At 38.7% G+C, this 16,543-nt stretch overlaps 1 protein-coding gene across 1 annotated transcript; it reads right to left on the reverse strand.

Moving 5' to 3' along the window:
• Positions 1–7,608: 7,608 nt before the first annotated feature.
• Positions 7,609–10,466, reverse strand: LOC140949836 (uncharacterized). Its single transcript, XM_073398974.1, has 4 exons — positions 10,254–10,466; positions 9,345–9,513; positions 8,268–8,300; positions 7,609–7,942 (listed from the first exon to the last, which is right to left on the reverse strand). Exons 1-4 carry the CDS (start codon positions 10,449–10,451, stop codon positions 7,692–7,694), a joined length of 651 nt encoding a protein of 216 aa, XP_073255075.1. The 5' UTR covers positions 10,452–10,466; the 3' UTR covers positions 7,609–7,691.
• Between the last annotated feature and the right edge of the window lie 6,077 nt (positions 10,467–16,543).

Here is a 16,543-nt window from a genome sequence, read left to right on the forward strand (position 1 = left end):
AAACTCGTGCTGTGACAGTGTGTTAAGAACATGTCCCTAGAGTATTGGGTTTATTGCTTTTTATTTGTTGGTGTTTTGAGCGTTTTCACATGACGTCACGGCGACCATATTGGTGTCCCAAAACAATGAAACGGCGGCCATGTTGGTGTTCCAAGTGTTCCAAACCAGTCCCGTGGGAGCTGAACCTTTTTTTTATGTAAAAACTTTCTTTTGCTCCGTTCTTTTGCATAGTTGCTGGCCATGAGAGTGAACACGTTGCTTTATCAAAAACAAAGTAGAACAAAAACAACCAAAACAACAAAGGTTGGAGACTTATACACTTGACTTAACAGTTGAAGCGTCAACTTGCCTTCGTGATGACGCTCTTAAAAATATATCCCACCGTTTACGAGCCATTCAAGAGAAAAATTGCACAAGGAGAGTTTCACTAAATTTGTCCGCAACGTAATATAATGGGCCATAGAAGATTTTAAGGAATTGCAAACTGGTAAGAATAGTTTGTGTTTACTTTGAAACTTATTCTGTGCTTGGCAACCACTAGAAATGGATAAAGTGTTTTACGTATTGTTTACTCTGTAAAAAAAATCTCCATATGCCGTTTTAGAACAAGCCGCTTTTGTTCGATTTAGGCTAAATTCTTTGTCTGCAGGCACGTAACAAGAGGCGGCCATGTTGTTTTACAAAACAATACAATGTTTTTTACGTAGAAAAATTAGCTTCCTTTGTGAATTTCAAGTGGCCACCTCTTCATGATCACGATGTATTCGAGCGGTAATTTTTAAAACATTTGTTGCACACAAGCACATGATTCATCTTTAACGACATTTAAAAGCTTATTTATTGCTTTGTTGCCACTAACGTAGACAAGGGGAAAGGGTGGGGGGGGGGGGGAGGGATAGGTGACGGAGATGTTTTTCTCGCCCCATTCCCCTTACGACGCAACAAAAGTTATAGTTGTCCCATACATGGTACAGTAACGGACCCTGAAGGGCCATAGAAATTGTCTGTATTAAGCGTGTCATGTTATTAAAGTCCAAAATACACCTTTTTATTAATATATAATACTAAGGGAATAAAAGAGGACATTAGTATCGTAAAATCAAAAATGTCTAACCTTCAAAAAGCCGTTATTCCGTGGACTAAACCAAGGAAAACAATAAAAAGTCGCTCATCTTTATATTTCTTAAACAAAACTTTTCTCTGCCTTACTTGAAGGATGCCAAAATAGTCTGAAATTGACCACTACAAATCATTCTATCCACGGTGTACTGTAGTCCCGGACTGTAGTGCTGGCAACATCGAAATGCTGTCAATTGATGGGGGTTTTTTTTACCTTAAGGAACGAAATTTCCGTTACAGCACAAAGTTGATAATGAAGTGTCCGTTATGAATAAACAGAACTTCATGAAGTCCAATTCTGTCTGTAACTCAGATACCGGCACGTAAATTCTAAGCGAATCTCAGAGACTCCGTACATGCTAAAAACCTGACCTTACCGGAAAGAAGCCTCTGCTTAAAGGGTACCTTGGCCGGCAATTCAATCGAAAAGAATGCCCAAACAAGCAAGATTAAAGTTTTGATTTATCTTAGTGGTAGTCAGAGGTTGCCCTGAGAAACCATGTGACATTCCTTTTAGCCTATCAGCCCTTAACAGACTACGAGTGATCCCCATTTTCCCCCGGGGAACGTAACGTTTTCGAAAAAAAAAATGGCTGGTTATGCTCTAAGCATTGTCACGCCGGCAAGGATTTTAGCCATTTGCACATCTCCCATAATATACTGATAATACTGTTGGCTGATAACACTTACCCAGACCTTGATTATTCCGAATATCACAAAAACCGAATCTAGTCATTGTTATTGTACGTTGTTATTCGTTGTGACCTGATTTACCTGAGTCCTCTGTAATAGTCTTTACACCTTCATAAGTTAATTTTGGACACAGATTTGATCGCTTATAAAGATAGCTTGCCTGGTATACCAGCAGGGCATAGAAGTTCAAAACCTTGGGAACTGGGGCTGGTTCTACTTTAATAGCGCTTGCAAGGCATGAATCAAATTCCTGAAAAAGATAAAACGCAGAAAGAACTCGAAAAGAACGCCCGGCAACTTTCTTAGTCTCTTCATATCTGATAATATATCGTTCTAGACTTTCTCAAAGTCTTTAGAGATTAGAAGTGGACCTGTATCAGGGGCACCCAACGACTGTTTTCTGTAAGATATCTGATCGGAAAAGCAAATATTGCCTATATAATTTGTTATTACTTGAGGACAGCTAAAATTTCTAGATGATCGTTCCATTCTTGTGCTATTTTCGAAGCTTATCTAATAAATTCCCCACGATTTCTGAAGTTTAATTTTAATATCATATTTCACTCCTCAGGTTGGGTTTTTTTTTCGTAGAAAAAGGAAACCGAAAGTTTTCGGATTCGAAAATGCGATGGAGATGAAAGGGCTGAGAAGAAGAGAAAAACCAATGGTTGCGCTCTTAGTTTTTATATTGGCTACTTTGGTAGAAAAAAAAAAAACTGTTTGACGGATATTTATTCACTAAAATATTTTTAAACCCCTTGACATCTTTTTATCTCTATGTGGAGAATTTCCGCAAAACCATATCTGCCAGTTGACAAATAAAATATTCTTGAAAAACTCATTTGAATTTTTCAAGTGGACTATTTTATAGTATTTCTACGATCTTTCGAAGTCAGTAATTTGGCTTTTTTTTGTCTTTGCATCACGCATGAAAACTTCAATCCAAAAACAAAAGAGGCATTAAACAGGATTTTACGTTTTATTTGATGGCCATAATATTGTTTTCATGCTTAGGTGACGCAAAAGGCATACAAAGCAAACTTGAAGCAAATTGCTAACCTAGATATTAAAATTGTGCTTATGGTTTACAGTAATTCACCTCTTGAAGTTCTTTTTCGAACATATTTTATTTTGGATTCCTTGAAAAATTATCTTCTTGTTTCTTTTGACGATTAAATTAAAAACATAATTTTGTTCTCTAAAAGAGATGGTAAAAAAAACCCGCAAAAAGTAGCATACCATTGCAAGACTGGTAATCATGATAATTAAGTGAAATAAAAAGGGGCATGTATTAAAGTTCATGGCTTCAAGCGGTTTTATAAGTGAAAAGCTTCGCGGCAAGGTTGGTCATCGAGATGCAACCTTTTTATAAAAACCGATTGCTTTTTATTTTAAGAATAAAATGTCTATAGCTCTTAGCGAGAAAAACAACTTTTAATCAGTTCTATAGTTGATTGGAATCGGTGCTTTTTATGTCTTTGGCCACAGACGCGGAACGGCTAAGACCCCAGCGAACTCCGTTTCACTTCAATAAAGCGAGAAAAAAGACCCTTTTTTGCATCAAGTTGAAGGCATGTATAGCCATCGCCATGACAACACCAACAACAACAACGACAAAGTTTTATTTAAGCTCGGTAATATAAAAAATAACACACAAGGTGCCCAGCTTGACTGAAAGACTTCTTAAACTTTATCAAACAAAATGTGTCAAAAAATCCACACAAAAATTCTATATCAGTGACAAGCAACCACAGTTGTATAGAAGGTTGTCCAAACCCACCCTCCCCAGTTACACAGTAGTATACTCTATTTCTCTTCCTCCCTCCAATCCCTAACATTTTACAGGTCACCCTTCCCGTGAGCCTCTTTAAGGGTTTCAGGGGGGGTTAACCGTTAGCCGTAAAACGACTAAGAAGATGAAGTCCGAGGCATAGAAAAGGAGACTTGACGCCTAATATTAAATTGACTAAAGTTTCAGAAAGGCTTAGTTCTACAAGCTGCGCCTGCGTCGTTTGCGTTTAGTTTCTGTATCGTAGAAGCATGAACAACGCGATCAAAGATTTTTTTCCGAAATTTATCAATGGTTTCTATAATGTAGCTATTAACGATATATTACCACTGTACTTCAAGTGCTGCTTTTAGTCACTTGAATCTGTTCCATAGCCTAAAAGTCTTACAGAATAGGTTTTAAGCATGGCCACGTTAGGTCTTTCCTATGGCTGACAAAAATTTAGGGCCGGTTATTTAAACGAAGTCTTACTCAAGCCGTGGTTTAACAAATCTTCGGACCTCCAGATCTCTTCCTTAGTGCGGCGTTATTTTAAGAAGATAAATGCTTTTCTACTCTATATGCTTTCAGAAAACAGTCCGATCTTTCGAAAGATATAAATTCCTATTTTGGGTGTGTAGCAACTAGTACAAGTTGGTTTAACCATAGTCAAGGCAGCTTGAAAAACATGCATGTTTATTTTTAATGAATCTTAAAATCCGATCGTAATTTGCAATCTACATTTACGTAAGAAAACGATGTGTGTCTACACAACGTGAGAGCATCCTTTTCCATTCACATAGCTGTTTAAATCATGTTCCACCGATTAACTTTCAATAATTTACAACAAGCAAAGACTAACGGTGAGGTCGATGGAAGAACTGAAGAGGGCAACAGAGCAGTTTAAAGTATAGTACAGCAAAAAAGATCTTAGCCGACTCAAATTTTTGTGAAGTCTTTATTCTCGTCCCCAGACCCTGCGTTACCCTTATTCAGCAGGACTGATGCTGACTGAGCTGATTGGGTAACTTCCAGCCAACTTCGAAACGTAATTGGCACAGGTGCAAGTTTGGACTGACATTTGCCATATACGGTCATTTAAAACTAACACTATTTTGAAAGTACAAAAATATCCCTTTTTAGGCGAGAGAACACAACCTGTCTTGCATTAACGTCGTCTATACAGGCGCAAGAAACACAGTAGCCAATTTCAGTCTCAAACGGTTCCCTTCATCTTTAAGCTGAGGCAAAGCTTATTCAATTGACTAGAAGACAACACGAGTGCGAAAATGGATGGGCGCGCTTTTCAAACAGTTGCCACCCTTACAGTCATGTTCTTCATGGCCAGCCATATTTCCCGGGCATATGGCGACCACTGCACTAGAATCGAGTACACCACCGACAAATGCAGGAACGCAGACCTCATTATCAATCACCGTAGGTACCACCATGGAAGCGGTGGTCAGATCCTCCTACAGCACCGTCAGAGAGAACTGTTCTGGAAATGTGGGTCGTCCAGTGAGCGCGTCGGGTTTGGAGGAGAGGGAAACCGTGTAGATTTTTACTTCGCACCGGATGGTACGATCAAGTGGTGGATTTATAACTGCGTAGGCTGCAAACGTGTTGACACAACCTACGAACGCTGCAGAAGCGTCTCTTCCATCAAGGTGTTGGGTGAACGAATATTCCAGGGTACTCTTAACCGAGTGATCAAACTACCATATCCCCCGCGTCGCGAGATATTCTGGTATTGCGGAGCAAACAGAGAGCGCACTGCTTGGGGAGGTGACGCGAACGAGCTGAGCATCAGTTACTTCCATGACGGAAAGATTGAGTTTGTCGTGAAATACTGTTATCCGTGAACACACCCTCAGTTTTGCAAACATTACTTAGAGGTATAAAACAACAAGGCTTTTAATATAGCAAAAAAGAACTGAACTTGGTCTTTTTCCTTTAAATATCACTATTAATGAAAGAAATCCTCAACTACATTCTGCATATTCAGTCTTTTAGTATTGTTTCTGTAAGGAAAAACAAGTCTAGTGAAATAAGCTTTTTAGTTCTGGAGACGAATGTATCTGAAATAAACAGATTAATGTTAGCTATTGCTGTTACGAGGGTATGAAGCCGGAAAATTATAGCCATGGATAACGAGAGACACTTAAAATAATAGCACAGAATAAACTAAGACTTCTAAAGTTTCAGCTGATAATCATACTATGTACAAGTAAACGAAACATTTTGCTTATTTTTGCGCAAGTTAAATAAAGACTCTTCATTAAAGGCATCCTTGAGGTACTGTAGTTCTATCATCATCGTCATTATTATTAAATACCGTGTGGTTCAGAAAGCTTAACAATTACTTATTAATTCCCAACAGCAACAGGTCCAAATATTGTGATTTTTCCAGTTTGAGTTTAAAGTAAGTCAGCGACTTTTAAATTTTAATATGCATTATACCAAAAGTCTTTGAATGCCTAACCCCTCTGTAAACGGTAAACTGATTTCGTACAACGTGGTATCTTGGAAAAATATAAATTCCTATTTCGCGTGAAAAGCAAGTAGTGTTGGTAAAACTGCAGTCAAGGCAGCTTTAAAAACATGCATTTTTATTTTTTAATGAATTTTAAAATCCGATCGTGATTCTTGCCTGTCCAGTTGCTAGCCTTGCGAATGCCGATTATAATCTTCACGTATAAAAGAAGAAATAAAGCTTTCATGAACTTAACCGGCTCACAAATGAAGTTATTCGATTTACTTTCTGCCCAAATTTAAAAGGTATTTAATTTTTTTCATGATCGGCACGTACTACATTTTTGTCAACTTTGGAGCGTCCTTTCCCATCAACAGCTGTTTAAATAATATGTTCCACCAACTTTCAATATCTTGTGCCTTGATGTTATTTTGACCTTGTTTTTCTCTCTTTTGTTCACGTTCAGCTTTATTTTAAAATGCTCCTCAGTATTGGAGTGTTTGTAAAATTGGTAGTTAGATTATAGCTCATAGTGCTGAGTCGTTAGACGAAAAAGGACATCGATTAGGGCGAACGTTTTGCATTCATAATGCATGTAGCATGAGTTTTTAAGTAAACGGTTACTTATAGGACTCGCTTTCCTTGACTGTGTTGGACGTTTTTTCAAATGGTTATTATTTGTTTATAAGTTGATTAGTATTTGTAAAACGTGTTCACGTTTTCCAAAATGTAAACTTTTCATAACAGATTAGGGGTTCGAAGGGCAAAGACTAGCGAGGTCAATGGAAAAATTTCTGAGGGTGAGTAAAGTGAGCAAAAAATATCTTTGCTCTGCAAACCTTTTTCTTTACTGTGGGTTAAAATTCGTGAGGAAAATAACCTTGATACACTAGCTGTACACATGTTACAGACCTCATGTCAATAGGGACTGTCCATTGAAGGCATTTTATTTCGCGTGTATAGCTACTAGTATAAGTTGGTAAAACTGCAGTTAAGGCAGCTTTAAAAACGTGCATATTTATTTTTTGATGAATTTTAAAATCTGATCGTGATCCTTGCCTGTCCAGTTGCTAGCCTTGCCGATTAATCTTCAGCTGTTTAAATAATATGTTCCACCAACTTTCAATATTTTATGCCTTGATGTTATTTTGACCTTGATTTTCTCCCTTTTGGTCACGAAGACGTTCCCGTTTTATTCTAGAATGCTCTTCAGTACTGGCGTGTTTGTAACTGAAAATCGATAGTTAAAGTATAGCTCTTAGTGCTGATTCGTTTGGCGAAACAGGCATAGATTAGAGCAAACGTTTTGCAGTAATAATGCATGGAGCATGAGTTTTAAAATAAACGGTTAAGACTCTTTTTCCTTTACTGTGTTGGACATTTTTTCAAATGGTTATTATTTGTTTATAAGGTCATTAGTGTTTGTAAAATGTATTCACGTCTTCGCAAAATGTTAAGTTTTATAACGGATTAGGGGTAAGAAAGGCAAAGACTACCAGGAAAAACGAAAGGAAAGAGGCTACTGTTGGGTGGACAGGAGATTTTTTTGTCACACCCCCTTACAACATAACAAACGTTACATCTTCCTAAAAAGTTTACAAAGGGCACCTGAAATGGTACAGTTTATGTGAGATTTATTTATCTTGTATCATAGTAACGTAACCCCTCGATCTGTTCTAGTTCCATTAGTTTCTTCCAACGTTTCTTGTACGCGTCCATCTGATCCATAAAATGCCGCATGATAAGCGGATTGCAGGTCTTTTGCTCTGTTTTCATGCAGTTGAAGAACACGTATTCGTCTTTGTCATCGTCTTCCCCGTTTACACGCATTTCTTCCACTGTGCATTTCTTCAAAGCATCTCCAACGCAGTTTTCGTAGTGATCGTCCGCTAAGAATAATTAATGGATCGTTTGGGTAACTGGTTACCTACCCCTCCCCTAACATTAGCACTTCCTTCTCACTTAGGACAAAATTGTGAGTTAGGGGAGGGGTAGGTGGTCAGTTACCCAGAAACCTCGAATGCTCGAATTAAGAATGGTATAGTAAACAGCTGAATAAAGGAGACTGGAATAGTTGGTTAGTGCCCTCCAGGGGGTTAGGAGAAAATTGATGTTGGTCACTTTGGGGATTTTTTGCCTAAGGGTTTGAAAACCTAACAAAAATACCGGTTTCTGCCAAAAACAACACGAGGGAACATGAAAAGTTGCGCTTACCTATATTAAAGAGCCCTTCTTCTTTAAGTATGCCTACAAGAAAAATGTTAACGGTAAAGTAAGATTTTTGAAGAGAAAACGGCTAATTACATGGTCTAATGATCGCCACCCCTGTTGCCACGCCAGCAAGGGGATCCAGGGAGATTACTGAAGGCCTACGGGGAAAACTGGAGATAAAGCGAGCGTTGCTTGCCTTGTATACCGCCGGATGAACTTAGATGATTTTGTAGGTATAGGTAGATGAAAGCATGAAAACGTTTTTAGTTTCTTAAAATATGAAATTTAGCAAGGAAAGCCCAAGAGTGGGGGGGGGGGGGGGGGGGGGGGGGCAGGGGTGCAGGGTGCAGGGTGCAGGGTGCAGTGCGGAAAGAAGGATGAGTGGTTAAGTGTATAGGCTTCCAGAGAAGGCGTTTATTCTCATAACTGTAACAAGCCAGGAGCCCATCATGGGCTCCTGAACAAGCTCAACAAAAGTATCGGGAGAGTTTATAAATAGTGGAATATTCACACCATCAATTGAAACGTCTATGCCGACTAGGGATCCATCTTGCTCTTTCAAATCTTATAGAACTTGCTTCTATGACAGAATCCTTGGTGAAATTTACTATGTTGTCATTGTTATGGCCTACTGTTACTTTGAACTTGGCATTGGACAAGATTCAATGCACAAACCCTTGTTAATCCCAGCAAGAAACTGAGCAAAATTGATTGATTTTAATTCTTTATGCTCTTGTCGTGGGGTGTCTGTTAGACAGGGGACGTTGATTAGAGAGTCGGGCCTCTAACACAAACTCAACGTCGTCTTGTAGAGGAGGCGCGCGTTTATTAGAAAAGAGGCGCTTATTTGAGACTGGGCGTTTATTAGATCATTTACGGCGTTATGCTGCCATTTGGTTGTTGTATTGTGTGTCTGGTTTAAAACCTTGTAAAGTATAACCAATAACTAATCTGAGTGGTTTTTTCTTGTGCAACTTGTATACACATGATATGATGATGAGTATGACTTTCAGGACAGGTTGGTAAATGACTTGCAGAATGACTTTCGCTGGAAAAATCTCTGAAATCTGTTCTTCTTACCCGAGTCCTCTGTCATTTTCTTTACACGTCCATAAGTTAGTTTTGGACACAGATTTGATCGCTTATAAAGATAGCTTGTCTGGTATGCAGTCAGGGCAAAGAAGTTGAAAACCTTAGGGACAGGGGCTGGTTCTGCTTTAATGGCGTCTGCAAGGCATGGATCCCATTCCTGAAAATATACAAAACACAAAAAGAAGTCGAAACGAAAGCTTTGCTCTTCCGTAATCACTTGGCAGTAGATATCTGATCTTAGCTTCATGGTCAAATTTTCGGCTGGTTTCCGGTGGAAAATATTTAAAAAATTTCGGGTTAGCTCGGATGAAAATACGAAGTTTTGCTTGCTGATGAAGGAGAATATTACCGGCTGAGGTGGATAACGTCCTCAATATCTCCAAAATTCTTCATATCCTCAATCAGACAGCAATATTGAATACGTTTTTTGTTAGCTACAGTGGAACCTCAACTCAGGGGATACCCTCGAGACTATGGCAAGCGTCCCCTCAATGGCAGTAACACTGAGTTTGTTAATAATTAACCAACAAATTAAATATATTTTTTTTATTCTGCCCTGGAATCTGCTGCAGTCATTATTTCAGGCAGCTAGATAATGTATAAAAAAATCATGATTAACTTATCTCTGCGATGTTGAGCTTGTTGAATTCCCACAAGTGCAGTACATCGATTTAAGTGAGATAGTTCATGTTTTGAAAGCTGTGATCATTGTGACGATTTTTGTGATCAGTTTCACTTTTTAGTGCTAGCAGGGAAAGTGCAAAACTTTTCTTTTGAAAATGGGTCTTATTTGAATGAGAATAAAAAATCATTTTCAAATCAATAGTTTGGCACAAAGCCTCGCTTTGAAACAGAGGCTTGGGGCCCAACGTAAATGGTAGTAACCGCTGTACCTACCTTCATATCCTGGCAGACCATTTTTATGATTTCGTCATCAGATTGGGGGCGACCCATATTACCGTTTTGCCCATCTCCGTAACACTTCAAAATTGGTTCAAGAAATCGTATCCCCGGCTTGGGCTTTATGACGGACCCACCAGCGACAAGGATACCGAAAATAGCAACAAAAATAATGGCAACGATTCTTGTAAACATAGTGCGGCTTGCACCTAAAACTGATCAAGACAAAAACCAACGATTGCATTAAGTGTACAATTACGAGGACAAATGCCTTCAGTCAGTTGTCTCAGGCACTCTCCCCTTGTATCTGGATATTTTTTAAAAACGGAGAGTTTTTTTCTTTTTCCAAAAAATACGTCAGGCACGTAGCTTGTTTGTGCAACAAGCGCGCACAGCCGCCTCATTTGACTGTTGTATTTTTTTATTGTTGAAAGCTTAAAAACCAAAAAAAATTAAGGGACAAATGGGTTGGCCATATGCTTATGCTCGAGGGCTTACGAACATACAAATGACTAAAACTGGCTTAACCTTTTTTTTTTACCTCAAGAGAGGCTTCTTTATGACTTATGTCCTTTGTTTTCATGTTCTCAAGGGACCTGAACTTTTTCTTTTCAGAAATTATGCGAAGATATTAATTCCGTGAATAGGACGCAAATTGAAAGAAAGAGTCTCGTCTAGAAACAAAAACACAGTAAAAGCTCATTCAAACAGGTCTATATAGCCAGCGGAGTGAAACGGCTTGGACGCGCAACTAAATATTTCAGTCTAGCTTAAAATTCTGGTCGATCAGTCGAAACAACTCAAACAAATTCTATGATATATGTACGGGTCTATAGATGTTTGTAGGTTGACCTAAGCTGTTGGATGCACTATGAAACCAAATTTGGGAAAAACACTAGAAAACGAAAAAAATACTTCACAATTATAAGCAGTGTAGCTTATCGCCTGCAGAGAATTTGAGTGTGGTTTTATTTGCCATGTCATCCACTGTTTATACTGAGGAACTAAATGTTTTTAAGGGTTGGACATAAATGTTATGCCGCAAACTTAAGACTGTGAAAATTTACAAACCAGTTTTTCGACAATGAAAAATACTTTCGTCTGCACAACGGGAGCATTAGTCAAAAATTAAGCAAAAAAAGTTCACTCAACTGTGAGTTTCAGTTTTAAGATACGGTGAGTCTCTAGAGACAAAAGAGGGTATATCAAAGCTTCATCAGGTCCATGCACAGAACCTGATACGAATTAACTGAATCGGTGAAGCCTGTAGTAAACGGACACGAACACGACCTCAGACTTTGGATTGTCAAGCACAGGTACCCTACACTCTTTAAAGCTTTGGAGAATAATAAACTAGCGCAAAATCAGACAATTCAGTAAGCGAACATACCGTTCAGGGTCTCTACGTCTTCTCAATTCACTAATGTGAGCAGAGTTTTTCCTCTAATTCAACCGATAACAAACCAAAATAATTTAGAAAATAGAAAGCTTTCCGCTATTTATCGCCAAACACTGATCACGTGTTACCGATTTGTCACACGTCAAGGTCTCGCTCTGTGATCAGTATATTAGCTTCAAATTTTCAGTGAAGCGATAAAAAACATTTGAAGCCAATTTAGCAGGACTACAAGCTAATTTACAGTCCAAAAACAAAAAAGAGCATTAAACAGGATTTAACAGTTTATTTTAAAATGGCCATACTGTTGTTTTCTTGTTCAAGTGACGCCAACAAGGCATGCAAGAGAAATTTTAAGCAACTTGCTAACCCAGATATTAAAATTGTGCTTATGGTTTGCAGTCATCAAGTTATTATTCGAACATATTTGTCAGCGTTGCGATTCCTTGCAAAACTATTTCATTCTTGCCTCTTGACTGGTGATTTAATTATTTTTTTTATATTGTGCTTCTCTAAGTAAAAGAGATCGTGTAAAACCCGCAAAAAGTAGCATACCATTGAAAGACTGGTTTTCACGAGAATTAATTGAAATAAAAAGGAGCATATAAGTTTATGGTTACACGGGCTTTTGCTGAGTGAAGATCAGTGAAAAGCTTTCCTGCAAGGTTGGTCATCGAGATTACTCTTTTATAAGAACTGATTGCTTTTTATTTTTAGAATAAAATGTGTATAGCTCTTAGCGAGAAAAACAACTTGTACTTATCAGTACAATTGTTGATTGGAATCGGTGCCTCTTTTGTGTTTGGCCACAGACGCGAAACGGCTAAGACCCCAACGAACTCCGTTTCACTTCAATAAAGCGAGAAAAAGGATCCTTTTTTGCATCAAGTTAAAGGCATGCACAACCATCGTCATGACAGCGCCACCACCAACAACAATGACAAAGTTTTATTTAAGCTCAGTAATATGAAAAAATAGCACTCAAAGTGCCCAGCTTGACTGAAAGACTCTTAAACTTTATCAGCCAAATGAAGAAGCACGTTGCCCTAAAATGTGTTAAAAAATCCACGCTAAAATTCTATTAGTGACAAGCAACCACAGTTGTATAGAAGACTGTACAAACCCACCCTCCCCAGTTACACAGTAGTATACTCTATTTCTCTTCCTCCCTCCCATCCCTAACATTTTACAGGTCACCCTTCCCGTGAGCCTCGTTAAGGGTTTCAGGGGGGGTTAACCGTTAGCCGTAAAACGACTAAAAAAGATGAATTCCGAGGGATAGAAAAGAAGACTTGAATCCTAATATTGAATTGACTAAAGTTTCAGAAAGGCTTAGTTCTACAAGCTGCGCCTCCGTCGTTTGCGTTTAGTTTCTGTATCGTAGTGGCATGAACACCGCGATCAATGCTTGTTCTTCCGAAATTTATCAATGGCTTCATTAAGGTAGCTATTAACGATATATAAGAATTGTACTTGAAGTGCTGATAATTTGTAGTCACTTGAATCTGCACCCTTAACGCTTCGGTACCTCGCTATTAAAGGACGGATATTTACAGGGTCTTATTTTTATTATTTCAAATTACCTTTGAGTTCTTTTGCGCCATACTTCTGCTTTTTTTAAACAACAGCTTTTACAAGGAGCAATAAACAATTTCGAGTGAATTTGGAAAACGGTCCTGGCCCCATTGCTTTTAGTGGACATGTAATGGCTTTGATTGTTGTTTTATTCGATTCGCATTTTCTTGTAACAGAATCTCTCTTATCTTTTCATTACAATTCATTTTTCCCCTCTAGTCTGCTCTATAGTGGAGTCGACCTCGTAGGGACCTCGAGTCCGTTCGTTTCACCCTCTTTAAGTTTGCAAAGAGTTTTGGTAAAGTTAATATATTAAGCCATCAGATTTTTCTGGTCTCACGGAATAAATTTTTAGCATGGCCAGGTAGCCTGAATTTCATCCAATTGCTTCGAGTCGTTTCCTCCTCTCAGCAACGTGTTACTGATGGAGTAATAACGACTCGGAGTAATCGGATGAAATTCAGGCTAATGGCCAGGCCAATAGCGACTAAGTCAAGTCTTTCCGGTTATTTGAACGAAGTCTGACTTAATTTTTGACCAAAACCATGGACTAACCCCATTGGAAAAATCCCAATTTTTCAACTTTTTGAACTTCTTGTTTTTATAGTCTAGAAACGCCTTTTCTCTTTGTAGAATATCGTGAAACACACTTTACCAAAAATAAAAAGATGGAAAAAATGCCAATTTTTCACCAAAACTATGGACCTTTGGAAAATAACCAACTTTTCGACTTTTGGAACTTCTTGTTTTTATAGTCTACACAGACCTTTTTTTCTTTCTAGAATATCGTGAAACACATTTTCCTGGCCTATTTTTCCTAAAATATAAAAATGGAAAAACTGCCAATTTTTATCAAAACCATGGACTAACGACTTTGGAAAAATCCCAATTTTTCGACTTTTTGAACTTCTTGTTTTTACCCATATAGCTAGAGGTATGCGTTCCCCTACACTGTAAACATATATCGCTAGTGACATGTGTTCCCCGTCGGTTGTTTGTTTATCATTCACTATATTAAACGTCTTCGAAAATAAGAAAGGTATTATTAAAATTTTAGTTTAAACTTGTATCATTAATAATAATCATATCAATGTGACATTTTTTGCAATAATTATAACTAGTGGCTAGGATTGATTTGTGTAGGATGCTTCACGCACGAAATTGATCAGATTATTACAGATTGCCTATAAATCTGGAATTTGCAGCTTATCTACTGGAAAATGCAATATAGGTGTCGTCCCGGACGTCCCGGGGTGGTACATTTGTACCCTATTTTTAAGCCCCACCGTGGGGTTTTATATGAACGCCCGGCCCCACTGTGGGGCATTTCCAGCTTTTCAAAACAAAATGACAAATGCCCGGGGAGGGATGGGCACGCCTGGATTTAACTCATCCATGTAACTGCATGACGATGACTTGAAAGTGCCCTTCTGTGGAGGGCGAAATCACAATACAGCGACTTTCTTTTTCTTCTCCTAAATTTCGATACAGACTTAAGACGAACTGAATGAGATGGAAAAAGCGCGATAAAGTTTGAAGCAGCGCGAATGCACTTTTTAAGCGACGTTTTTGTAGCTGTGGCCATCGTTGTTGCGTTCCCTCCCGAGAACATGTAGTAAAATTACGTAAGAAAACGAGGTTAAGTGCTCAGCCTCTGTTATGAAATCATGCAAATAAACCTCATTTTCACAAGAAAGGTTGTGCACTTGGTCTCGTTTTGAAAGTGAAGGTTTTTGGATCTCGGAAGTGGCTTATTTGTTGTCCCGGGCTGGGGCATTTGTATCTTCTCTTTAATGCCCCACCGTGGGGCATTTTCAGCTTCTCCAAAACAAAATTACAAATGCCCGACAAATGCCCGGGCGGGGGGAATGGGCACGCTTGGAATTGACTGAGTCATAAGTGTTCACGAGTGTGGTTATGTGTAAGCTTCAGACGCAAGACCTAGACGTCCTCCTTATGAATGGACAATTTCTCAATATTCCGAATTTCGGTTGTTTGATCACGTCAGTGGTTTTGTTTCGTCGCTTCGGGGTTACGCTTGTTTCGGTGGTTGCGTTTGGGTGTTTCGGGTTTTAGTACATGCCATGTCGGCGGCACCCAACGACGGTTTTCTCCTAAATGTATTGAAAACCCTTTTTAGGCTATCCAGAGTACTTTTAGATCTCTAGAAATGCATTCTCAGTGGCTCTATAAAATTTGTATCTGTTCGGTCATCCTAGGGCATCGAAATTGTTAGGGCTTCAGTATTACTTTCCCGAAAATTTTAGATGTAATTTAACGCTTTACGAAAGTGAAAATTTTTCTATTTCCTCTCTTCATCGCATTTTTTTTTAATCCGAAAATTTTAGGTTTCCTATTTATTACGAAAAACAACCAAACCTGGGGAGCAGACGACGATCGAATACTATCACATGATGCACCTCGTTTCACGTTATATTATCACCACGTACCAGACTGGGGAGTAAAATGTGAAAAAAGTTCAACCCCAGAAAATCGTTGGGAATTTGTTGGGTAAACTTCGAAAACTGTGCCGGATTGGAACAGTCACCCAGAAATTTTAAGCCGTCTTCAAGTAATACGAAAGTTTAGACAATATTTGCTTCTCTGAACAGTTATTTTACAGAAAACAGTCGCTGGGTGCCCATGATATGTATGACGACAAAATTCAAAACCACTCGCAAAGATAACCTCCCAGTGATCCCCGTTCGCTTCTATCGTCTCACCGCTTCATTCTCAGTCTTGTAATTCATTAACTTTTATTTTATAATGCCTAGATCCTAGCGGCTGTAAAATCGTAAAAATGGACGTATACGGGAGCCCATCATAGGCTCCTGACGTATAGTACTTTGGAAAACGATTGCTTCTGATTTCCACTTTATTTTGTCACGGTGACATACGGGACTCTCGGAAATATGACACTTTTCGCGGGATTCAAGCCGTTCTATCAGTATAAATCAACTCGGGAAAGGGTTGACTCAAGAAATCAATGGAGATACTGAGAGGATTCTAGTGATGGGCTCCTGTGCTAACCCATTTTGCGTGGTGCCTTTTTGTGGTGGCTCAGTATTCTTCATTTTACCAAGGCTCTGTTTTTACCAGCTTTGACACGGTATATTTCAGATTTGACTTATCTCTTGTCACTTTTAAGTTATTGAATTTTGTCATAGATATACTGTCATTCATGTTCGATATGGCATTTATATTGTCATGCTAATTTGGATTTTTATCTCCTTGATTTCTCTACCCCGCGGGAGGAAAGTTTTCGCTCTAGCCTCCCCCCACCATCCCCTCCCTGGCTTAACCGATCGAATATCGA

This window comes from Porites lutea, chromosome 10 (genome assembly GCF_958299795.1).
Source record: "Porites lutea chromosome 10, jaPorLute2.1, whole genome shotgun sequence".
Classification (NCBI taxonomy): Eukaryota; Metazoa; Cnidaria; class Anthozoa; order Scleractinia; family Poritidae; genus Porites; species Porites lutea.

Bases quoted from the DNA above. Each gene is read 5' to 3' on its own strand.
- LOC140949836 (XM_073398974.1), bottom strand. From the start codon at position 10,451: ATGTTTACAAGAATCGTTGCCATTATTTTTGTTGCTATTTTCGGTATC. The intron at 9,514-10,253 runs GTAGGTACAGCG...GTATATTTTCAG, and splicing joins TGGTCTGCCAGGATATGAAG to GAATGGGATCCATGCCTTGC. The intron at 7,943-8,267 runs GTAAGCGCAACT...AATTATTCTTAG, and splicing joins AGAAGGGCTCTTTAATATAG to CGGACGATCACTACGAAAAC.